Here is a 26494-nt window from a genome sequence, read left to right on the forward strand (position 1 = left end):
AAGCATGACATTTATGCTTTTGTTAATATCGTTCATAAAACTATTTAACAAAATGGCGTCAAGAATAGAGACTTATAGAACTAAAGCAAAGATTTTCTCCCATAATAACAATAATTATCACTCTTTGCATAATGCCATTTGATCAGCTATGAATTAAACAGGCAAAATCTTTCAGTGATTTCCACCAGAATATTATGAAATATTTTACTAAATCTAGAGTTATATTATGTCTATGGAATTTGCTTCATCTGTCAGGCTAATAACATAATAGGAAGAAAGAAAGAAAGAAAGAAAGAAAGAAAGAAAGAAAGAAAGAAAGAAAGAAAGAAAGAAAGAAAGAAAGAAAGAAAGAAAGAAAGAAAGAAAGAAAGAGAGAAAGAAAGAGAGAGAAAGAGAGAAAGAGAGAAAGAGAGAAAGAGAGGAAGGAAGGAAGGAAGGAAGGAAGGAAGGAAGGAAGGAAGGAAGGAAGGAAAGGAAGGAAGGAAGGAAGAAAAGAAAAGAAAGAGAAAGAAAAAGATGAATGAATGAATGAATGAATGAATGAATGAATGAATTTGGGTAAGTCTGTCATGACCTATTCTAGATGCAGCCAAAATTAATCTGAAATTAATTTCTCCTTCACTCAGAAACTTTTTTAAAAATAGATTTTATTGATAAATTTGTTTTTATATCAGTTGTTTCCCCTGTATCACATCTTCTTTCCCTGACAGAATATAATGTTTCATAAAAATAATTTTCCAAATTATTCTTTCAATATTCAAGAATTCTTCACATTCTAGATCTCTAGAATATTCGTAGGAATCAAAATCAAGTTCAACAATATATAGTATGAAAAACTCATATTTTCTTTTGTGAAAATAGTAACAACATTCACTTAACTCCAGACTTTTAGCATTACCTCCATATATCTTAATTTTGAAGGATCTCTGTTTTTTAAAATGGCTAAGGAATTATATTCACAATTTGGTTTCAGTATTATTGCATCTGAAAGCCTGGTCCAAAAATTTATTCAGATCAGCTGATGATCTTTTTAAAAAGTCCTTTCTTTTCCTGGTTTATGACTCCCTATAAGTCATGCTTTTCAACTTCTATCTCTTCTATTTTGAAGATTATTATCTTTTATGGAATTGCTAAACATACGAAGAATTGAATACTTCTTTCTTCTCTCCATCAATATCCTATCTCCCTAGGGTAGCAGTCCTATCCCTGCCTTCTATTTCTGTTTGTACCCAAATACATTTAAGAGCACTTTTTTGTTATCCTTTTAATCCATCAAATTATCTGGGCTTTAAATAAAGTACTTAATATTATTCTTATGAACATTTGCTAATTCGTACTCCTCTTATTCGCTGTTTCTTACATCATCTCAATATTAAAAATAGACACGGTCTATGTATCCCTCATTTTTCCACATCCATTATTTTAGACTTCACCCTAACTTTTCAACAATGGAATCTTTATGTCTTTCTTAACTATTGAGAGTATTGAATCCCCTGTGATGTAATTTTCTCCGCAGAGCCTTTTACTATGATATCCCACTTAGCTTTGCTGCATAATTTTGAAAGCTTCTTTTTCCCCATCTTCACTGCTCTCAGATTACATTTTCTTGCTGACCCACCAAAAGCTCTGAGGTGATGTGAGAACTTCCACCTCCCCATCCCCTGCTGCACTGTTCCTGTCATTTCTACTTAGCCAACCAGTCCATTCTTATTAATAAGGAATAGATCCAGTTTCCCTCACTGCTTCGTTTATTTTTTTGAAAGGACGATATCATTAAAGTAAATTGAGAATTTTCCAACTTTCTTATTTTTAGAAAAGAAAGATATCTAGCCACTGTGCATGTAATTTGAATTTTATTGATGATAGTCTGTTTCTTGCATCAGCTTTGTAAACTGCATTTAGAATTTATCATACTCTTCCTTCTCATCTGTCAGTGCCGTGTTCCCGCCACCATGTTATTTCCATTTTGCCCTGCATTGATTCTCATCCAAATATTTTCTACCAATATCTCCCCTTTTTGATTCATGGCTTTCAATATAGAAGTCTTACATTTTTATGTGCGATATTACCGGGTCATCATTCATCCGCACTTCCCCACTTTTTATCAAATCCATTACTTGAAATAAAGTGTATATCTCCATTGCTATATTTAAATTATGAATAACTCCATGCTAAATTTGACTTCTTGAATTATAATACCTAGTTCATATAATTTATTACCAATACTTTTCACATTTTAATATATACACCTGAGGAAATTAGTAGCTCTCTTCCTGGATATTTGAATTTGAATTACTAGAATGCTTTTCAAAAGATTATCACAAGACGTGGTTTCATATTTCCTGATCACACTTGTTAACTTCCTGTAGACATACTCTCATTTTTTAGTATCTATCTCAAAAGGGAATAAGCAGAAGAGAATGTGATAGCTGAGCTCTGTTTGAGGAAGGATGGAATTTATTTGAGCTTTCACTTTTATCTATTCTACAGAGCAAACTTCCAGTATCACACCTCGCAAACCAACTTCTGTTGAGTAACAACAAACTGGTGAGTCATCCTGAGCTTAAAATCCATTCAAACACTGAAGCTTTCAAACATTTGAAACAGCCAATTGTGGAAGAGAGATTAAATTTGTTCTGGCTAGCTATAAAATGAGGAAATAGGGCTTGTGATTGAGTGTTAAAGAGAGGCAAATTTCACATCCATAAAAGGAAAGACTGAATATTAGGGCTACCTTTAAGCAGAATGAGATTCATTAGGAGATAATGAGTGTTGGGGCCTGCCTGTGGAGTAATCTTACTTTGCTCTATTTCGCAACAACATCCTTTTGAAAATGTCAGTGCAAAGGAAGGATGTGATGACCTCTAGGTACCTCTGGCAGTGAACTGATTGAATATATTTTTGGATCTATTTTTAAAATTGCCCAGCATTCCTTTATTATCATGAACAAAACAAAGATAATTTTATTATGATTATACTAAATCTGATAATATGACCCAAGTGTCAGGTAAAGGCAGCTGAAATATAACATGGAAAGTAAATGGAACCCATTTTGACATTATCTAGATGTCTATCGCTGCTACCAAAACAAAGGCAAGGGTATTAAAATGCATAGAAAGATGAACTTGCATTCTCCTTAGAAATCGAAGTGTTCTTCCCTTTCTAAAGTGGCTTAAGAATTCTGATGATTACCACAAGGGACGGTTTCATGTAAATAGCCACTAGAAAACCCAATCTAGGAGAAGGAAATTTTGTGGAAGTACACACAATGAATAAACATGAGGGTACAATACCATTTAAACAGAAATCATTTCTTCATATCCCAGGAAGGATTTATGATGCAAATAAGACTTTTCTTATTTATTATCATTTAGATTGTTTTTTTTTCTTTTTTCAAATTTATTATTGATTTATTTTTAACATTTTTAAAAATTTAATTACTTGGAGTTTTTTTTTTTTATTAGAATGGTAACAAGCCCTTGGAAACATGGCTCCCAGGAATAACTGAAGCAATTGCATTTCTTGCCTTCCCATATTGGGTGTTTCTTACCATGTCCCCATTTCCAATAACCAATCAGTTCCTTATTGTTCCAAACCACAAAGCATATATTTTGACTAATGTATTTCAGGAATGGGGGCCACTGGAGAGAAATCCAGTTGTCTAAAATAGGAATGAAATAAGAATAGGAACCATGAGTTTCACAATTATAGCTACTAGTCGTGATCCCTAAGGCTATGATCAGTGTAGATGGGATCTAGTGTATATGGGAAAGATGTGGAAGAGGCAGGAACGAGGGAAGGGACTAGCTCCTGTTTGCTTGTGTGTGGGACCCTACTTCCACTTGGCTTTGCCTTTAGTTGCCTCAGTCTCCATAGCTTTGTCTATCATTTCTTTATATACTAGGAGCTGCATGGGCTTGATAGGCTTTATATTCTGGTCCAACTCATATTCAATAGGAATGCCTATGGGCAGATTCACCTGTAAGATGTCTTCTTCAGATAGGCCTCAAGGATGTTTGATATTCACCTGAAGATTATTGCTCTGGGCTACATCCAGAATACATTTTCTGTGTTGATTTATGGGGTCAGTTCCTCATTTCAGATGCATAAATCCTGGGCTATGCTATCTATCAGACTCTTGATGGTGTATAGCTGCCTTTCAGTTAGAGCCATTTAATGATGGGTCCTCGGTGGTATTGCTACATAATGCATGATTGGCCTTGATTCTGGAGGTCATGAAATTTTGGGCAGTGTCACTAGATCTTCAATAATACCTCATAATTCTTGGCATCCATCTCTCCTTTGTTGAACTGTGTTGTACTCCCATAGTGTGACCCACTACAAGCAAGGAATCTGGTGATTATTATCTAGCACTGTCCAAAGGTAGGAATTTTACTTATCCATATTGAAGTCAAGCAGATATGAAATTCTTTAGCAGCATCTCCTGGAACCTGGTCACTGCATTTTGTCTCCTCATGTTTAGTGTGGCCAGGTCCACATGATACCAGCCTCTTAAGCAGTTTCTATGCACTCTAACTATGCTGAATCAGCATGATCATGTAAGTGGCCATGGAAAGGTTAGGAGCAGCACTTGCATTAGGCAAATTTTGTGGATGGGAGAGCTTGCAGGCACGAATTGAGATTCAACAGGATTTTCTGGAATTTTTGAGATATTAAAGATAATCTCACTGGCCTGTGAATTCTAGCTTTAGTTCTTTTTTATTTTGAGCTTTGATTATTTCAGAAGATAACTACTGTTAACTTGATATCTTCTTGATCTTTTTTAAAGGTTCAGAAATATCCATTATCTTACATGTTGACTGTGGGAAAAAAATGTCATTCTCTAACAGGACGAATCTCCATTCCTCCACTTTCATTCTCATTGGAATTCCAGGGCTAGAAAATGCTCACATTTGGATTTCCATCCCCTTCTGCCTGGTGTACATATTGGCTCTGCTGGGAAACTTTGCCTTGCTGTTTATCATTAAGACTGACCCTAGCCTTCATGAGCCCATGTACCTCTTCCTTTGCATGTTGGCTGTGGCAGACCTAATCGTGTGTACCACTGCAATACCCAAGCTTCTAAGCCTCTTCTGGTTCAAAGACAGGGAAATCCGATTTGAAGCTTGCTTAACACAAGTATTTTTGATCCACTCCTGCTCCACAATGGAATCTGGTTTCTTTCTGGCTATGGCCTTTGACCGTTACGTGGCCATATGCAAACCCCTTAGACACTCAGCAATCTTGACCCACACAGTCATTGGGAGCTTGGGGTTGGCTATTGTTTTCCGTGGAGCTGTGTTGCTCAGCCCGCACCCCTTTCTGCTCAGATGGCTTCCCTACTACAAGACTAATATCATCTCTCATACCTACTGTGAGTTCATGGCCTTAATCAAACTGGCCTGTGCTGAGACCAGAATACGTAGAGCTTACAGCCTAATTGTTGCATTCCTTACTGGAGGACTGGATTTTATATTAATAATCTATTCCTACATTCTCATTCTCCATGCTGTCTTCCAGCTGCCTTCCAAGGATGCATGTCTCAAGACCCTGGGAATCTGTGGATCTCATGTCTGTGTTATATTAGTTTCGTACACCCCAGCCTTCTTCTCATTCCTCACACATAGATTTGGACACCATGTTGCTCCTCATGTCCATATTTTTGTGGCTAATATCTACTTATTGATCCTACCTATGGTAAATCCTGTCATCTATGGGGTGAGGACAAAGAGAATCCGGGATAGAATCCTCAAAGTCTTTAATCCCCTAAAGGCCTGAAGAGCCATTTCATATAGCAATGTATCAACACTATGCCCAGTCATAACCTTGATTACAAGTATTAGAGGGATTTGGGAAGTATGGAATAGGAAATTGAGAACACAACATAGATGTCCACAGGGAAAAATAAATCCCAATTATTAATGGGGAGTACAATGGTGGGAAAAAAGGAGATAGTTCTACCTCTTCCTTATTGGGGGAAACTTAGTTTAACTCTTCCTGATATCCAAAAATGGATCAATCTAGTCACATGCCTTGTTTCTGTTGCCAGAGACTATAGGTCCTCAGGTCAATAGAATGCTTGGTTATGACAGAAGAATAATTTTAGGGACAATTATTGGAAAACACAACAGTCTAGTGGGAACAAACTGTCAGAGAAGTTGACTGTTCAATTAAAAATATTTCTGCATTTTGCAGGCATAGTACTGGTAAACATGCTCTTGGCAACAACTTTCTAGTCCTAATTCTATTATAAAATCAAATATTAAATCATATTTTTCTATTTCCCATATTGCTAGATGCACAAGTGAACAATGGGAGATATGGGGGGGGGGAAGGGGACAGTCATCTAGAGACAGGATTTGAGTCAGTTCAGGGGATATCTTTTCATCCAAGATTCAAGCCAATTGTATCCTCTCCCTGTCTGCCTCCATCTCATCTTGGTGGTGATAATCAGGGGGCAAAAGTAATAATGATGTCAGAAATGATCAAATGATGATGATCATTTTGATGATCAAAATAAAAGAGTTGATTATGTTGATATGCATAGGATCATAGATTTAGAGCTGGCAGAGACTTTTAAGCTCATTGGGTCAAATCCTGTTGGGATATAGGTATGAACACTGAGCTCAGACTTAGCCAGAATCACACATCTAGTGTCTGATATAAGATTCTATTTCAAAGTTTCCACATTCCAAATCTGTATGCTATACTAGGTGGGCTTTCAATTCAATGTGTCAGAAGTGGGATTTTGATGATGAATGTTGGTGATGCTGAAAAAAAGAGATGATGATATTGATGCTGGTTTTGATGCTATTGATCAAGATGGTGATCATAATAATTATGACGAATATGGCAATGATGAATCAATTGATACACACACAAAACTAAGCATTGCCACACTCTAATGAAATTATGTTCACATTAATGAATGTTTTCTCTACAATGGAATATGCATTGGATGACCCAACCATTTGTGTCCATAATGTCAGACTCTTATACGTATAATACCATAAGTTTGGTAAAAGGCTTCAACTTGAAATGACAAGATGCCTTTATTGAGTTCTCTTGACACTTTGGAGATACCATTTGAACATATGGATTCCATTATTATTTCTCAATCTAGCCACATGACCAACTTATCTTCTTTTATTCCTTATACATTCCTTTGATATCTTTCACTTTGCTTCTCATTCAAACTCCAAAGTTCATTAAGTTTGGTGGCCTGTTCATTCCCATAATGCCTCTACACAACTCTCCATTGTCCTTTTCGTGATCTAGAAATTTATCGCTTCAGAACTCTAGTGTTACTTGACTCATTGCCATACACCATCATTGGAAGAAAATTGATATTAAAAAGAGGAACTTTTGCTTTAAATATTCATTATATATTTTTTTTCAATTTCTAAGTCAGTCCAGCCCACTCTCTTCTTCCTGGTTAATTCTGAAACTATTTCTTAGTATGTGTGATTTTTAGTATACACACATATAGATATATTGACAGATATATAATATACACTCATGAATATATAACATATGCAAATATATGCATACATACATATATTTATATGTATATACTATCTCTAAAAGAAGTCCACCTAACTGCAATATGGTATGAATAATATTCATTCTTCATGCACCTGGTTATTCTGCATTAATAATTAGGCCAAATTCTTCTCTGTAATTATAAATCTCTTTTAGGAGAAATTGCAGTATTTTATGTCTTTTTTTTCAATCAGAAAAATGTCATATATGAACAGGACTATGTGAAACAACTCTCCATGCTTTCACCTTGGATTCTAGCACAAAAAATGATTTTAAAAATATGCTCAAATAAAACATGTTGAATTTGGATTCTCTTCTAGGAAGTACTGGTAAATAAACAGATTAGAAACAGAGAGAGAGAGAGAGAGAGAGAGAGAGAGAGAGAGAGAGAGAGAGAGAGAGAGAGAGAGAGAGAGAGACAGAGACAGAGAGAGAGAGACAGAGAGAGAGAGAGACAGAGAGACAGCATTTATTACCTACTTACCATGTGCCAAGCACTGTGCTAATTACTGGGAATAAAAATACAAACAAAATACATAACAGCCCTTGCCCTCAAGTAGCTTAGACTTGAAGGAAAGAAGATAACATATAAAATATAGTTGAAAAATTCTGCAGGTCAGGGTCAGGTAGAGAGATACTAGCATTGTGCGAGTTTCAGAACAGTCCAAAGAGTCATGACCTAAACCAGGTATTAATGGGTGCTTCCTCAAATACAGTTTTGATGATAAACTCATTTTCCAGAGAAGGTGACAGCAGAAGTGGACCATTTCCTCTGTAATTCAACCCAGATGGTAAGTGACTATTTTTTTATGTTTCAAGATGGGCAATAAATATTTCAATGGTTCATGGGGCAGGAGAGAGGCATACTAACCTATTCTTAAATCTGTATACTTGATTCCACCCATCTAGTCGGTATAAGGCCAATGTGTGACTGTAATTAAGGGGAATTAACAAAATATTAAAGGTCATTCCTGGGAAAGGGGGGTGTTGTGACTATGATGTCATGCCAAGTGAGATCCCCTGCTCTCCTGGCTCCGATTGGTGATCTTTTCCCTTACATTTCCCTGATGCACATTTACCATTTCACATTCCCAGTCATTCCACATCATGGTGCTACCCTTTCCCTTTGCAAATGTGGCTCTGAGATAACATTAATAAAATTACAAAACCAATAATTCCTGGAAAGGACATGTCACTGACCTCACTCTCTCTCTCTTCTGGCCACCACTTTCTGCTATGTATTGTCTTTTTTCATTATCACATAAGCTCTGTGAAATAAGGGACTGTCTTCCTTGCTTATATTTGTATCTTCAGTGTTTGGCAAATAGCACATAATAAATGCTTTTTCGTTCATTCATTCATCCCATATTTCACAGCACAACCAAATGCAATAGCTAGTTTGGAGCTAGACTACAAATGGTCCAAATCTGTAAAAGTCAAGGGAAAGCCAGTGTTAAGGGCAGTTATAGGGATCAGTAAATATTGTTTTATACTATGTGACTCTTTACTTAGTATGTGTTAGCTATGATCCTTCCTTGTTTCTCTTTGCTATCATCACCATGGGCCCAAACACTAAGACTCTCCCTAGAAGAACTCCCAGATTCAAGTTTTTAGCATACTCTTCTTAGAAAACCTCTATCACTTTGCATGCACATTGTACATGCAGGTCCTATCTACTCTTCTCACGTCTGTCTCTCTATTGGTGTACTAGTTCAGAAAGTGGCCTTTTGCTTTCAAAAGATTAGAATTTGGGGGTCTTGTATTTCTCTTTGCTGTCAAAATTTTGGCTATTTGGAAATAATTTATTGGACATAGTTTTTGATAACACAAAGTCCATCATAAAAAGGACCAATGGATTTGATATTGGATAAATTTTGAGGAAGGTAATATTAGCCACCAGACCACAGAACTCTCTACCTCTCTAACTAGGATTAGGAAAGGTAAAGCCGTATCTCAAGAGTTTTGCATAGTATGGTATGGAAATAAACATGTACTTGGGACCCCAGTTAAAAGTGAAGTGAAAGGTAAAATCATATAGCTGGGAAATTTCTGTCATGATCAGACAAATAGAATTAGGAAGAGTGTCAGGCTCACCATAGACGAGGAAATGTTTCATCTTTGATGACACACTCACCACTCTTAAATGCAAACTTTCTCCAGGATTGGGAGTAAGTTTTTTTGTTGTAATGCAGGAATACCATTGCCCAGGGTTGGAGGGGAGTCAGAAGTGGTTGTAAAAGCCACTGTGTGGTCTTTGGTCAGGGCATATATCTAATAAAACTAGACACATTGTCATACATTTATATACATACATATGTACACACATACACACACACACACACACACACACACACACACACCACACACACACATATGCTTGATCTATAGTCGCTCCAAATTATGTGTTAAGGTGTTTGTGGGGACCGGTAGGACGTTGAGGACCACAGGCTGTTCATGAGACTTCACTGATGGGCGAAGGCCCCTCTCGGGTGTTAGTACATGTGCAGAATATCCTGGCTCGGTTCTCCGTCCATGGACCTTGCATTCCCCAATCAGCAGAACTCTGATACTAGGCAAGCTCAAACTATAACACAATGTTGCTAGCTCAAGCACAGTCAGCTCTCGGCACAAAGAGATATCCGTATTGCTAACTTATGTATCAAGTATTGCTAGTTCATGTATCAAGTATTGGGAACATTCCGGGAACGAAAAGTACATGGTGTTTTACGGAACAGCATGGGAGAAGGACACAGTCAGGACAATGTTGCAAAGAAATGTGGATACTTTGATTGTTATTCGCATGGGAAAGATGTTTGGTGTTGCGTACTGGTAAAGATACGTAAACCTTGTTGCTTTATTCACTGTTACATTGGGGTATGTTCCCATGAGTAAAAGATATAAAACGCTGAAGGCAGGACCAGGGTAGTAGTAGAGTAATAGCAGCAGTAGCAGCAGCGAGTGGGGTAGCTGCTGAGTTGTTTTCCCGCTTGAGAGAATGGCTGAATAAGCCTTTTGAAACTACACCTCTCTTTTGACTCCACTCCTTTGTTTTCCGGGGACGCCCGAAGACTGCAGGTGCAGTTGAGTATGACCCAGGCAGCCCTCCTGAAGTAACAAGGACTGTTACAGGTGATTAACAAGAACATGTGATTTGAAGCCAGGATGTTATGGCAAAGATGGAGAACTATGCTTCAAGCATTGTGAAAGACAATGTAGAGATGTGTCTATCTTAAATTGACTGTAGGAGTTATACCAGTTTGGGGAGCAATAAACTGGACTGATTTTGTAAGCATCAGGAATGTGTCTGATCTTGATACCTCAGAACCGACAGTTCTGGATAAAGCTACATTAGGGTAAAGTGTCCTAGGGCCAGAGGGCAAAACTTAATAAATATCCCAAACAGAATATTGAAAAAATGTTTACCTCTTCTAAATTTCTAGAGAACTTTATTGTATTTTAATTGTTTCTTTTTAATTTTTGACTTAAAAATCACCAACAAATATAAAAAAACCAATGCATACATAAAACCACAATTTCTTATGTCTCTCTCCTATTTTTTCCCAATTTTTCCTGAATGTAGTATTTTGTGTAAAATATTTCATATGCCCCATTAGCATGTAAGCTACCTTTGATAGGGACAATGTCTTAAATTCCTTGTATTCTTTTCTGTCTTCATCACAGATATCTGTTCATAGTCCATATTCATAGAGCATTAATCACATGGATTAATTATCCATCCCTTCACTCAACCAAATTGATTAATGTTTGTGAGATAAACTTCAATGGAGTATATAACATGGAAATAAGATCTGATGGGGATTATAGGAATTCTTAACTTACTAATTAGCTGCCCCTTCTTTAAAACCCAACTCAAAGGTTATTTCCTCAGCATCACACAATTATATAGTTGTAAAGAGCACCTAGACCAATATTTACCCAAACAGTCCTTCCTTTCAATCTCTGATGAAATTATCCTTTCTCATTACTGAGAAGAAATCCTCTATTCGCACCTTGATCCCATATCCTGTATCACCTATAGAAGCTTACTTCGGCAACATTCCTTCCTTTCTTTATCTTCCTTTAATTTTTTTGCTGTTTTGAACTTTACAATACCAATAAACACAAGCATATTCATATACAAAGAAGAGAAAAAGACTGTAGTATTAAAGATTATATACATATGATGAGATAAGAGGGGTAAGTACATTATATTTAAAGGCATCATAGGTAATGAATCAATGTGAATAATATTTATGTAAATATATACATGCATAAATAATTGAAATGTAGAGATAAATTTTCAGTAAAAACATAATAGGGAACTAAATGTATTATTTTGGTACTGAATAAATCTAACAAAATATAAAGAATAAAACATTTAAGGACTTCATAAGAACTTTAGAAAAATAAGAAAATCAGAGAATATAATTCTCAGGTAATTACTGAATAGGAACATAAGAAAATCAACATTTTTTTTCTAGTGCATATGAAACTTTTATAAAATTTTATCAAGTATCTGTGAATAAAGAGCTCATTGAACATGCAGAAAAATAGAAATACTAAACGTAAGTTTCATTTATCATAGTGCAGTAAAATTACATTCAAAGAAAGAACTTTGAAGGAAAAGAAAAAAGTATGTAATTAGTGAATCAAAAAACTTCATAAAGAAATAGAATTCTTATCATAAAAATTACAACAATGAGATAATATGGGTTATAGATGGGTTATAGCTAATGCAATCTCTTTGGCAAAATTTATACTTTTATGCACATTTATTAACAAAAGCAATGAACTGGATATGCAATATAAAAAATAATCCTAGAAAAAGCAATAAATCAATTTTCCCAAACAACAAATCCTGAAAACAAATAAAAGATTAATCAAGTTGAAAGCAGAAAAAGCCATTAAATTGATAAACAAAAGTATGAACTGGTATTTAAAATAATAACATAAATAAAGATAAGTTTAGTCTATTTTTTTTCCAAAAGTTATGAAACCAAACTGTTCTTAAAAATGCAAAACTAGGAGGCAGAGCCAAGATGGCAGAGAAAAGACAGAGACTCACTTGAACTGTCCACAAAAACTTTCTGAACACCTTTGAATAATTTCAAAAACAATTCCTGGGGTGGCAGAACCCATAAAAGGACAGAGTGAAATAATTTTCCAGCCAACAGCAGCTTAGAAGGTCAACATGGAAGGTATGTCACACCAGGGTGACAGTGGAGCCCTGTCTAGCAAAAGCCACGTAAGCACAGATCAGGGCCACTAAATTAGCAGTGGCAGCTGCTACTTCTAAAGTTCTTGGCCCACAGACAGTAAGGGGTCGAACAATTGATCAAAAGGAGATCACAGAGGTCTCTTGCTGCAATTACGGGCAGGACTCTGTTGCCTTGTCCATAGTCAGACTGGAGTCACAGTCCTGGGTGGCAGTCCCAGAGCAAGGAGGAGCACTAGCACATGACAGCTTGTGGGCCACAATGCAGCAGGGAGCCTCCTCAGAGTTCCAGGGCAGAAAACAGTGCTTGTGGTCACTCACAGACCAGGGCATAAGCCAGGAGAGTAGTAAACACCTCTCCTTAGATCATATCACCTTTGAAGAATTGAAAACTTACAGGTCCCTAGAAGTATCTCTGAAAACAGCTGCACAAAAACCCTAAAGCTTGGGTCAGAGCATGCCCCACCCTGGAAGCAGAGCCCACTTTAACAAAGAGTTCAAAGTCATGAAATATATAGAACATATAGAGAACTGAGTCAAATATATAAAAATAAGAGCCATTCCCCAATTGATGAATGATAAAGGGATAAAAGCAGTTTTCAGACGAAGATTAAAGCTCTCTATAGCCATATGAAAAAAATGTTCTAAACCACTATTGACTGGAAAAATGCAAATTAAAACAATTCTGAGGTTCTATCTCATACCTATTAGATTGGCTAATATGATAAAAAAGGAAAATGATCAGTGTTGGAGTAGATGTGGGACAAATGAGACATTAACGCATTGTTGGTGGAGTTGTTGCCTGAATCAACCAATTCTGTAGAGCAATTTGGAACTATGCCCAATCATGCATAACCTTTGATCTATCAATACGACTACTAGGTCTATATTCAAAAAGAGATTAAAAAAAGGAAAAGGATCTATACGTACAAAATATTTATAGCATCTCTTTTCTGGTGATGAAGAATTGGAATTTGAAGGAATGCTCATCAGTTGAGGAATACCTGGACAAATTATGGTATGTGATTACAATGGATTATTATTGTGCTATAAGAAATGATGTGCAGGATGCTCTTAGAAAAAAAAACAGAAATCTTTCTGATGGTTCCTCCTATTGGTTTTAATTTTTACTTACAACTTCATTAATGTGAAAATATGTTTAATAGGAATGTAAATGTGTAGCCTATATCAGATTGTGTGCCATCTTGGGGAGGGTGGTGGGGAGGAAGGAGGAGAAAAATTTTAAACTCGAAAGCATATGGAAGTGATTGCTGATAAATCAAAATAAACTAATAAAGTTTAAAAAATACTTTAAAAAAAAAGAAATGATGAGCAGGCAGATTTCAGAAAAACCTGGAAAGGCTTACATGAACGGATATTGAGTGAAGTGAGAAAAACCAGGAGAACATTGTACACAGTAACAGCAACATTATGCAATGACAAACTTTGATAGACTTAGCTCTTCTCAGCAATGCAATGACATAAGACAATTCCAAAGGACTCATGATGGAAAGTGCTATCTACATCCAGAGAAAAACTATGGAGTCTGAATGCAAATGAAAGCATACTATTATCTCTCTCTCTCTCTCTCTCTCTCTCTCTCTCTCTCTCTCTCTCTCTCTCTCTCCTTTTTCTTTCTCGTGGTTTTGTCCTTTTGTTCTGATTCTTCTTTCACAACATGACTAAAGTACAAATATGTTTAATATGAATGTACATGTATAGCTGTATCAGATTGCATGTTGTCTTGCGGGGGCAGAGAAGGAGGGGCGAAAATTTGGAAGTCAAAAACTTATAAAAGTCAATGCTGAAAACAAAAAATAAATAAATAAATAAATTTTTAAAAAAAGAAAAAGAAAAAAAACCTGGAAAGACTTGCATGGGATGATGCAAAGTGACATGTACTATATACAGAGTAAAAGCTATGTTGTAAGATGATCAGCTGTGAATGACTTAGCTATTCTCAGCAATACAATGATCAAATGCGATGGTGTCTGAATACAGATTAAAGCATACTTTTTTAAACTTTATTTTTCTTGAGTTTTTTGTCTATTTTCTTTCTCAATATAACTAATACAGAAATTTGAAAAAAAATGCAAAACTAGAATTCACAAGAATTAAAAATGAATTAAAGGAAAACATCACAAGCTATTTTTCTCTATCATCTGCCCAAAACTGATAAATTAGATGAAATAATAAATTCTTAGAAAAAATAAAATACCAAAATTAACAGAAAGAAACATTACTTAAATAACACAATATCAAAATCAAAGCAATTCATATAAACATCATCATAGAAATAAATTGAAGAAAACATAAAAGAATACACAGAGAGAAAAACAAACCCCTAGACCAGATTTATAAGTGAGTTACTGAAAACATTCAAAGAAAAGGTAATTCCAATATTATATAAACTTTTTGGGGAAAAAAAATGAAAGTAAGGAGGGGAACAGTCCAGACTCTTTCTATGACACCAATTTGGTCTTATTATGTAAAATAAGGAGAAATAAAGCTTAGAAAGAAATCCATAGATTAATATTCTGAATTAATCTGGATGTAAATATATTAAGCAAAGTATTAGCAAATAACCTACAACAGCAAATGTTCTAAAACAGTTATATTCTCTCTAGTTTTTATTAGTATCAGTAACAGAGGATTGGTTCAACATCAGAAATAAAAACATAAAAGCACATTAATAACCACTTTTAAAATAATGTGATTATGTCAATAGACAGTGAAAAAGTAGAATCTAATACTTTTTATATTAAAATACTACAAAATATAGGAATAAATACCGTTTATTAATATGGTAAATTGTTGTCTTGAGTGGGGTCCAATTTGTTGTTTTCTCTCATGGCAGTCACATCTGACTTTTTGTGACTCCATCTGGGGTTTTCTTGGCAGTTACTGGAGTAGTTTGCCATTTTCTTCTTCAATTCATTTTACAAGTGAAGAAGGTGAGGCAAACAGGGTTGAGTGATTTGCCCAGGGTCACACAGCTATTGTGTCTAAGTTCACATTTGAACTCAGGTCCTCCAGGTTCTAGGGCCAGTACTCTATCCACTCGTCCACCTACCTGTCCTTAATATGGTAAGTTATGTATCTCTAAAACCATGAGAAAACATTATATGTAATGAAGAATAGTTGGAGTTCTGTCCAGTAAAATCAAGTTTAAGGAAAGATGTCCATTTTCACTATTACTACCTAAGATGAATCTAGAGTCAAGGATCCTTATGATCAGTGTATTCACCCTATTTCTATGTGAGTTTGATGCCACTCACTTAGATTGGCACTGAGGATCCTTCTAATTAAAAAAAACCTAATTTATCAAAGTTTGACATTGATGGAACTTTCAAATGGAGGGAATAGAAAGTAAGTTTCTCAATGTCTTTTGTTTTGCCTTTGTATTTTAGCTTCTACAGTTAAATTCCAGAGAACCTTCCACAAAGTGTATCTTCATTATTTCCTCAAACATTGCTACCAGTCTACACTTCACCAGTCCCTAAAAACAGACTGGATGCTTCCCTTGACTCCAGATACATCTTAACCATCATAGGAATCAATTCTTCCCAGCAGGCCTCCCCCCTGATTCTTCATAACCCTTTTTCTACTGGTGAGTTCTTCCTGGAGGTTTCTTTTTGAGGAAGGACCCAGATCAGCCATCTCCCAGTTTCCCAGATTTTTTTTTTCCTGACAACAGGGCCACCTGAAAGATATGTAAACTAATGTAAGCAAATATGAACAAATCATTTTGCTGGTGTTAAGCTTAAATGACTGCTCTGGAAAGACACCTTCCAAAGTTTGCTGGAGCCTGCTAGTTTCAGTTTCCACGGTGCTGATTGTTAAATTTTTAAAAATTTGCAAACGCTACAAATCAGGGTTCAATTTATTATTTTGTTGATAATCTAGACATAAAAGGGTAATGGAGAAAATGTGAATAATTCAGGTTAAACTTTAAAACACCTTTTTTAAATTTATTCTTTTCTCTGTAAAGACGGTTGTTAAACACCACTATCATATGTAGTACCCTGGATGTGTTAGGACTGTGGGTTTGCATGTTCAAAAGTTCTTCAGGTGATTCTCTATTTGTATTCAAGCTATTTTCTCCCACAGGAAAACAGAACAAAATTACAAGATGGTGCCTCCCAATTGTTTCTCCCAAAGTAACTTTTTTTTTCAGCCAAACACAAAGTTTATTAAACTTCCACCATATTGGCCAGACTCTTAAGGAATCTGAACATTTGTGAGCTATTGGCTAGATATAAAAATCTCAGCACCTAAATGCAGACAAGATGGACCTTATATACAGAAAGATTGTGGGAGGGATCTAGGGAGGATGTTGATGGGAGTGTGGCCAGTATGCCAGAGTGAACAGAATGCCAGGGACTTGGACCACTTGGTCAAGGGAGAATAGAGTCTAGATAAGATTAAGGGTGGAAAGTGGCCAGGGCCGATAGGTGGAGCCAAGATGGTAGAGTGAAAGCAGTGACTTCCCTGAGCTCTCCCCCAAACCCTTCCAAATACTCATAAAAAATGGCTCTAAACAAATTCTGAAGTAGCAGAACCCACAAAAAGACAGAGTGAAACAAATTTCCAGCCCAAGACAACCTGGATGATTGATCAGAAAGGCATATTGCTGGCACAGGCCACAGTAAACCTGGAGCAGGCCTCAGAGGACTGAATCTCGGGCAGCTGTGAGGTTTCCAGACTCCTCAATTCACAAATGCCAAAGACAACTTAGAAGGTCAGTGGGAAAAGTCTGTTTCTGTTGGTGGTCAGAGAGGAAGGTGAGGTCTCAGCTCCATTCCCCAAGAGCCTGGCCGGGGGGGGGGGCAGCTGCTTCCCGAGCTTCTGGCCCACAGACTGAGGGGGAATCCAGTGGCTGATCAGAGAGGGACTGCAGGGATCTATTTCCCAGTACTGAGGCAGGAATCTCTTGCTTTGCCTGTGTATGGATCTGGGTCACAGTTCTGGGCGTCAGTGCTGGGGTGAGGAGGAGCACTGGCATGGTGGAGCTTGTAGTGGCTGTGGAGAGAAACCTCTCCTCAAAGTTACAGGACCAAAAGGAATACTTGTGGTCACAGGCCAGGACAGGAGTAAACACCTCTCCCCTTATCATACCACCTTGGAAGAACTGACAATTTACAGGTCCCTACAAGTATCTCTGAAAACAGCTATACAAACCCCTGAAGCTTGGGACAGTACACTCTCCACATTGGAAGCAGACTCTTACCTTAACAAGGAGTTTAAAACTCAAGTAATTGGCTGGGATCATGAGCAGCAGCACAAAAAGAGTCAGCTATATTATCTTACTTTGGTGAAAAGAAGATCAAAATATACAACCAGAAGAAGAAACAACAAATCAAAGCTCCTACATCCAAAGCTCCAAGAAAAATATGAATCAGTCCCAGGCCTTGGAAGAGCTCAAAAGGGATTTTGAGAAGCAAGTAAGGGAAGTAGAGGAAAAACTGGGAAGAGAAATGAGAGTGATGCAAGAAAATCATGAAAACAAGTCAACAGCTTGCTAAAGGAGACCCAAAAATACTGAAGAAAATAACACCTTAAAAACAGCCTAACCCAAATGGCAAAAGAGGTCCAAAAGCCAATGAGGAGAAAATGCCCTAAAAAGAAAATTGGCCAAATGGAAAAGGAAGTCCAAAAGATTACTGAAGAAAATACTTCCTTAAAAATTAGAATAGAGCAATTGGAAGCAGTGACTTTATGAGAAATCAAGACACTGTAAAACAAATCCAAAAGAATGAAAAATTAGAAAACAATGTGAAATATCTCATTGGAAAAACAACTGACCTGGAAAATAGATCCAGGAGAGAGAATTTAAAAATTATTGGACTATCTGAAAGCCATGATCAAAAAAAGAGCCTAGACATCATCTTTCAAGAAATTATCAAGGAAAACTGCCCTGATATTTAGAACCAGAGGGCAAAATAGAAATTGAAAGAATCCACAGATCTCCTCCTGAAAGAGATCCCCAAAGGAAAACTCCTAGGAATATTGTAGCCAAATTCCAGAGTTCCCAGGTCAAGGAGAAAATATTACAAGCTGCCAGAAGGAAACAATTCAAGTACTGTGGAAACACAATCAGGATAACACAAGATTTAGCAGCTTCTACATTAAAGGACCGCAGGGCATGGAATATAATATTCCGGAGGGCAAAGGAGATAGGATTACAACCAAGAATCACCTACCCAGCAAAACTGAGTATAATCCTTCAGGGGAAAAAATGGTCATTCAGTGAAATAGAGGACTTTCAAGCATTCCTGATGAAAAGACCAGAGCTAAACAGAAAATTTGACTTTCAAATACAGGACTCCAGTGGAACATGAAGAGGTAAACAGGAAAGAGAAATCATAAGAGACTTATTAAGATTGAACTGTTTACATTCCTGCATGGAAAGATGATATTTGTAACTCATGAGAACTTTGTCAGTATTAGGGTAGTTGAAGGAAAAAAATTGTATGTATGTATATATAGATAGATAGAGGGCACAGGGTGAGTTGAAGATTAAGGGGTCATATCTGGAGAATAAAATTAAGGGATGAGAGAGGATGATACTCGGAGAAGAAAGGGAGAGGTAGAATGGGGTAAATTATCTCACAAAAAAAAAAGAAAAGTCTCTCACAGTGGAGGGGAAACAGGGGAAGGTGAGAGGGAATGAGGCAATCTTATTCTCATAGGATTTGGCTTAAGGAGAGAATAACATACACATTCAATTGGGTATGGAAATCTGTCTTACCCTACAGGAAAATAGGGGAGAAGGGGACAAGAGAGCAGGGGGTGATAGAGAGGAGGGCAGATTAGGAAAGAGGGTAATCAGAAGCAAATACTTCTGAGGAGGGACAGGGTCAAAAGAAAGAATAGAATAAATGGGAGGGCAGGATAGGATTAAGGGAAATAGAGTTAGTTTTTCACAACATGTCTACTAAGGAAGTGTTTTGCATAACTGCACATGTACAACCTATATTGAGTTGCTTGCCTTTTCAATGAGGGTGGGTGGGGAGGGAGGAAGGAGAAAATTTGGAACTCAAAGTTTTAAAAACATGTTTTAAAAAAATGTTTTCACATGCAACTGGGAAATAAGAAATACAGGAAATGGGGTACAGAAATCTATCCTGCTCTACAGGAAAATAGAAGGGGAAGGGGATAAGAGAAGGGGGAGGGAGAGAGAGAAGGCAGACCAGGGGAAGGGGTATTCAGAATGCATGCCATCTTGGAGTGGGGGGAGGGGTGAGAAATTTGGAACTCAGAAACTTGTGGAAGTGAATATTGAAAACTAAAAATAAATAAATTTATATTTAATTTTAAAAAAGCCTATAAAATAAATTCTACACTGTGCATTCAAAACAAAATTACCAAAAAAAAAAAAAAGAAGAAGAAGAAATTGGCCAGGACCATGTGGAGGTAAGACAATGGAGGGCTAGGCTAGGTTAAGGCTAACAGAGAATTGGGAGATTGGGCATAGGCCATAATGAAAAGCCAGTTGATAGGATCATAGCCTCAGGTGACTACTACAGAGTTCTTTAATCAAGTAAGAGAATCCAAAGAGAGTCCAAGCCTTAGGGCCGGAAGACAAATGGGACCCAGATTCTTTTTGGAGTAAGGGGCAAAGGTCTCTGCTTGGGCCAGTACCTCATCATTCCCCCTCAAACAAATGGGACCCAAATTATTTTGGGATAAGGGGTGAAGGTCTCAGCTTCTGAAACTGCTTCCTGCTGGCAAGGGGTATAGAGCTGTCCCTTCCTCACTGGGTCCCATTCGTGTGGTCAGATGTCAGAACCTGGCTGATGCCAGGTCCAGTGGCCTAGAGACGTTGGACAAAGTAACTCTTTATGTGTCTCTGTCCCATGTTGGTCAAGCCTCAAGGAGATGTCTGAAGGTATTTGGCTATGATGAATCTCTTTTGCTGGGCCAGAAAAGTCTGTGTGCTTGATAATATTTTCTCAGCCCCATCCTTCCTTTCCCACTCTGTGAATCAAGTAACTAATAAGATAGCGAGGATACATTAATTCACCCAAGGCCAAGGTATTCTTTGTTCTATCAGTATCAGATTTGTTCCATCAGTCATCTTCATTCCATCTGAAATTGTAGGATTTTTCGCCCGGGACCTTCCCCTATTCAACCAGTCTCCTCTCTCAATATCCTCCTCAGAAGATATCCCTTTATAATGATGATTTCATTTAAATAGTTCTTGAAGAATTACAATATACTTTATCAAAGTTATCTTATTTTCATCCTCATCACAATCCTTTTTATAATTTATTTTGTTTTTAATTTATGGAATTTCCATAACATAGTACATTAAAAAAGATGATTGCACATGAAACTGCAAATCCACTATGCACAACTTGCTATTCCTTTAAATATACAACAAAAACTATCATGTAAATTTATTTTTTCCTTTTTTTCTTCCCTACTCCTCCCTTGCCCTAGAGATGGCAACCGTTACACACACACATACACGCACACACACACACACAGACACACACACACACACACACGAAGCATTGTATAAATTGACAAGGGAGATAGACAGACTCAGAAACTCATCTGCTATGATTCCCAGGTGACTCTCTGACACCACACGTGATTTTCTACGCTGTGTGTATAAAATATGCATGTACACACACATATATACAACATGCATCTCTCTTACTTACTCATAGTTGTTTCACCAGCAAAGCTTGACCCTTATACCACTGTACTTGGAGTATCTCAGATCCTGAAAATAAGAAGAGATTTTGTGCCTCACCAATTCCTTTGCTAAGTGGTTGGGAAAACAATGCAATTAAAAGGTATTTTCTTATCTTTTAACTGTACTTTTGAGAGTAACTAGAAATAGGGGTAACCCCTATCAATACCCCAAACTCTAGGCTACCTTAAGCTGATCAGATCAATTATTTTCTTCCTTCTGGTTTTTTGATTTCCATCTCGAGAGAAGAAAAAAAATGTTATACACATAGGAGTTGTTTAATAATTTTTGTTGAATCATTCCTAATGTATCAATAATACTTCTGGAATATGAGGGTAGGGCACTAAGGTAATAGAAACTAGGGAAATCTTCTTCTATGGACACATTTATGGATATAGGTTTTCAGTTATTAGAGGGAGCATATTGCAGTGAATGGAGAAGCCAAGAAGACCTGGGTTTTTAAGGCCTGCCTCTGAGACTTACCGGTTCTGTAACAAATAGGACGTCATTGTACCTCTGAGTGCAAGTCAGAGATAGGTGTCAAACATGTTACCCACAGCTCCTGAGAGCAGCCTGAACCAGACAAATGTATATTTGGGAAATAAATAAAATGGAGATAATATTCCATTTTAAAACTAAGTCATTATGTAATCCATAATTATGTATGGATTAGTTGCCCCATTTCTATTTTAAATTGAGTTTGACTCCGCTGCCCTAGGCAATTCCATAAAATCATAAGTTGCAAAGAAAGTGAAGCCCTGTCTTAACAAAGGGAATTTCCTCAATGAGAGTTTACCCATGAAAGCACACATCCAGTTCCTATCTCTGAGGGTTGAATTAAATATAGGATGATGGATAGGACAATTTAATGATCCTTAAAGCTCCACAGGCCAACAGTTTGGCTTCACCATGGACCTAATAATTATTAACAGCATTAGTAGTCAATTATCAGACTAAGCATGGAATAGTATTGCTTTCAACCAAAATATGCTTTTATTAATTACTCTACTCAAATTTTCAAAGATCACGAGAACAGGCCCTACAACCTTCTGAGGCAACCCATTCTACTTTTGAATAGCTGCAATTTTTACAAAGTATGTTGTAACATCTAGCCTAAATTGCCTTTCTGCAACTTTTATTCTTCACTCTGAGAAAACTTAATTTCTTTTGTATATGACAAGCCTTCAAAGACTTACAGACTATCCCATAATAAGTTTTTTCTTCTCCTGACTATTATCATCACCTCTGTTTTAACCTCTGTCTGTTTCAGTTTCCTCACCTGTAAAATGGAGATTATAATAATAATGCATGACACTCAGGGCTGTTATAAAGATAACATGAGATATTATTTATAAAGTTCTTTGTAAACTTTAAAATGACATATAAATGCTAGTTGTTGTTGTTGTTGTTCTCTTCTCTGCTGGAATGATCTTTACTCTTGTTACCATCCTGAATGCTCTCATCTGGTCAACCGTTCAGTTTATCAGTTGATTTCCTTCCTCAAATGTATTACCTAGACCAACTACAAGATTGCAGATGTAATCTTCAGAGAAGAGAATACAAGAAAGTAATCATATTCTTTGTAACCATGGGTCTCTTAATAGGGCCTAAGATTTTTTCAGACACCGTTTTGAACTACTGCCTCATTTTTAGCTTACAGATCTATAAAACTCTAAGATCTTTTTGAAATAAATCTAGACCAGCTTCTTTTTTTTAATGTTATGTTTAAAACCCAAGTGTGATATGTTACATTTATTCCTATTAAATATCGTATGTAAAAGTTGCTTCCTAGTAACTTCAGCAAAATTCTAAGGTCAGAAAGGAAATGCAAAGGGGAAAGTCTTCAAATTAAAAAAAAAAAGATGTGGCCCCTCACCCCCTTCCCACCTTAGAAAGTATCTGAGAATTGAATATGAGCTATTCAGTTCAATTGCCTATGAAGAGGCCAGCAAGACAATGACTCAACTCTAGATTAAAAACTGCATTCATACCTTTGTCCTGGCCACTTTCTGACCTATATCCAAGAGGAGGACAAGAAATTTATACTTTTATTTTACATACTGCAACTCTGCTGAAGTTGTTAATTATTTCAACTAGCTTTTTAAAGTAGATTTTCTAGGATTCTCCAAATGTAACATCATATCATCTGCAAAAAGTGATAGTTTTGTTTCCTCATTGCCTATTCTAACTCCTTCAATTTATTTTCCTTCTCTTATTGCTATAACTGGCATTTCTAGTAATATTGAATAATAATGGTGATAATGAGCAACCTTGCTTTATCATTGACCATATTAGGAAGGCTTCTAACTTATCTCTATAACAGATAATGCTTGCTGATGGTTTTAGATAGATACTAATCATTTTAAGGAAAGCTCCATTTATTCTATGCTTTCTAGTGTTTTTAAGAGGAATGAGTGCTCTTTTTTTGTCAAAACTTTCTTCTGCATCTATTGAGATAATCATATGATATCTGTTGGTTTTGTTATTGATATGGTTAATTACGCTGATAGTTTTCATAATATTGAACCAGTCCTGCATTGTTGGTATAAATAACACCTGGTTATAATATATGATGGTTTAGCAATTTCATCAGGAAGTTCTTTCAATACCTGGCATGTAATTTATAATTATTTAATATCTTATCATCATAGATCGAGAGGTGGAAGGAATTTCAAAGGCCATCTAGATCAAGGGTATTTAACTTGGTGATTGTGACATTTTCCCCTCTATTTTATTACCCATTTTAATATAACTGCTTTCCTGTGCAATCTTACACATTTCATTTTATTTACTTCAAAAATTATTCTAAAAAGTCAATAGTTTTTACCAGAATTCAAAAGGGGTCCATGAGACAAAAGTATTTAAGAAAATCTGCATCTGATCTAGTCCACTGATTCTCCCTGCCCCACCTCCCCACTTCTTAGCATTTTACAGATGATATCACTCAGGCCCAGGGAGGTTAAATGACTTCCCTATATCATGCAGGATAAAAGTTTAAAAAGCAAAATGTGAATCAAAATCCTCTGACTCCAGACCTAGTTTTCTTGCTATAATTCCATGATAACAATTAGGTCAATTAGGAGTATAGCTAGGTTATCTTACAATTTTCTTAATTATCTTGGGCATCTTATTATTTTCTAACTTTTCTTAGGCACATGATATCCAAGTATTAAAAGGATTGATATATGGAAGAGTGACTAAACTTTGTCTGTTTGGTCCCAGAGGGTAAATCTAGAAATTGTGGGTAGAAGAAGTTTCAAAGCCAGATTTAGGCTCAAGGCTAGTAGGGGAAAATCCTAAAACTAATTGTTTCTTAAAGGTAGAATTGGCTACCTAGGGAAGTAGTGGGATCCCAGGAGGCTTTCAAGCTAGCAGAGGTTTGACCACCACTTTGTTGCTGTGCAGTCAAGGGAATCCCAGCTCATGAGAGAATATCTAGATGACCCCTGTGTTCCTTTCCTACTCCGAGATATTGGTTGTTATTCCTCTTCTCACTTACCTTTTCTGTGTTTTCTCTACTTTATATCACAGAATTTGGTTCTTTTGCTCTTCTAGCACCCAACCACACCTCTACTCGCCCTATGACCTTCCTGCTGACTGGTATCCCAGGGTTAGAAGCAGCACATGTATGGATCTCCATCCCCTTTGTCCTTATGTACCTTCTGGCACTGGTGGGCAATACTCTGGTGATGGTGGTGGTAGCTGGGGACCGAAACCTCCATAAGCCCATGTACCTCTTCTTAGCCATGTTGGCACTCAATGATATCATCCTCTGTACAGTCACTGTGCCCAAAATGCTTGTTATCTTCTGGAGGGGCCCAGCTATCTCCACTTTTGCAGACTGCCTTACTCAAATGTTCTTCGTTCATGCTTTGTTCCTCTCAGAATCAGCTGTGCTCCTTGCCATGGCCTATGACCGCTACGTTGCCATCTGTACACCACTCCACTATACTTCTCTACTGACTACATCTATCATTGGAAAGTTAGGGCTGGCCCTGGTGTCCCGGAGTGTGATTGTAGTCATTCCTGGTGTTCTCCTTATCCTTCATCTGCCCTTTTGCCGGACCAATGTCATCCCTCACACTTACTGTGAGAACATGGGCATAGCCAAGCTGGCCTGTGCCAGTATCACACTCAACAGCGTCTATGGACTTACAGCAGCTTTTCTCACCACAGGGATGGACTTCATCCTCATTGCTATTTCATATGGGCTAATCCTCCGAGCAGTGCTGGGACTGTCCTCACGTGAAGCCCGAGCAAAGGCCTTTGGGACATGTGGGACACATATTTGTGTTATCCTAGTTTTCTACACATTGGCCTTCTTTTCTTTCTTCACCCACCGCTTTGGTCCCCATGTTCCCCATCATGCCCATATCCTCTTGGCCAACCTTTATCTGCTGGTGCCCCCTACAATGAACCCCATCATCTATGGGGTGAAGACCTCAGAGATACGAGTGCGTGTACTAGGGCTTTTTCACCTGATGAAGTCTTCTTAAAAGAGATGTATGATGGTTCAGGGGAACCCAGTGTAGATTCTCTGCATGGGACTTCTTACACAAATCTATTATGTGGGCTCATCCTCAAGATGTCAAGCCACACCCAGTGCCAAGAGGCCATAGCTCCAGAAAAAGAGAAAGAAATTTTACTGAACATGAGCTCTAGAGATGCCCAGTCTGGTTAGCACAAACAGCACAGGTTATAGTGTCAGAAGACTTAGGTCTTAGATTCAATTCTTTCATTTGTAAGCTGGGTGGTCTATGGACTAGAGGCACTTTACTTTTCCGACTTGCTTTCCTAATTGTAAAACAGTATCTTAGAATAACTTTGGGCACATAAAATTCATTCTTCCTAGTCAAAATTTCCAATGTTTCTTTCTTTTATTTGTAAAGGAAGAATCTATCTTTGTGACTCGTGGGGTTAAATCTGTGGTGAGACGTTGAACGTAGTTAATCTGAAACATATGTATTGGACTGTGTCCCACTGAATAAGGAAGGAGTCAGTGATGTAGGGAAAGAGGGAACCATTGATTCCCC

At 37.1% G+C, this 26494-nt stretch overlaps 2 protein-coding genes across 2 annotated transcripts; both read left to right on the top strand.

The window, feature by feature from the left end:
- Positions 1–4833: 4833 nt before the first annotated feature.
- Positions 4834–5778, top strand: LOC110195181 (olfactory receptor 52K2-like). Its single transcript, XM_020967812.1, has one exon. The coding sequence runs from the start codon at positions 4834–4836 to the stop codon at positions 5776–5778; it is 945 nt and encodes a 314-aa protein (XP_020823471.1).
- Positions 5779–10218: 4440 nt separating this feature from the next.
- Positions 10219–25957, top strand: LOC110195079 (olfactory receptor 52D1-like). Its single transcript, XM_078146208.1, has 2 exons — positions 10219–10381; positions 24993–25957. The coding sequence occupies exons 1-2, from the start codon at positions 10219–10221 to the stop codon at positions 25955–25957; spliced, it is 1128 nt and encodes a 375-aa protein (XP_078002334.1).
- The last annotated feature ends 537 nt before the right edge of the window (positions 25958–26494 follow it).

The sequence above is a fragment of the Phascolarctos cinereus genome, unplaced genomic scaffold (genome assembly GCF_003287225.1).
Source record: "Phascolarctos cinereus isolate Bilbo 61053 unplaced genomic scaffold, phaCin_HiC Scaffold_726;HRSCAF=1367, whole genome shotgun sequence".
NCBI lineage: Eukaryota > Metazoa > Chordata > Mammalia > Diprotodontia > Phascolarctidae > Phascolarctos > Phascolarctos cinereus.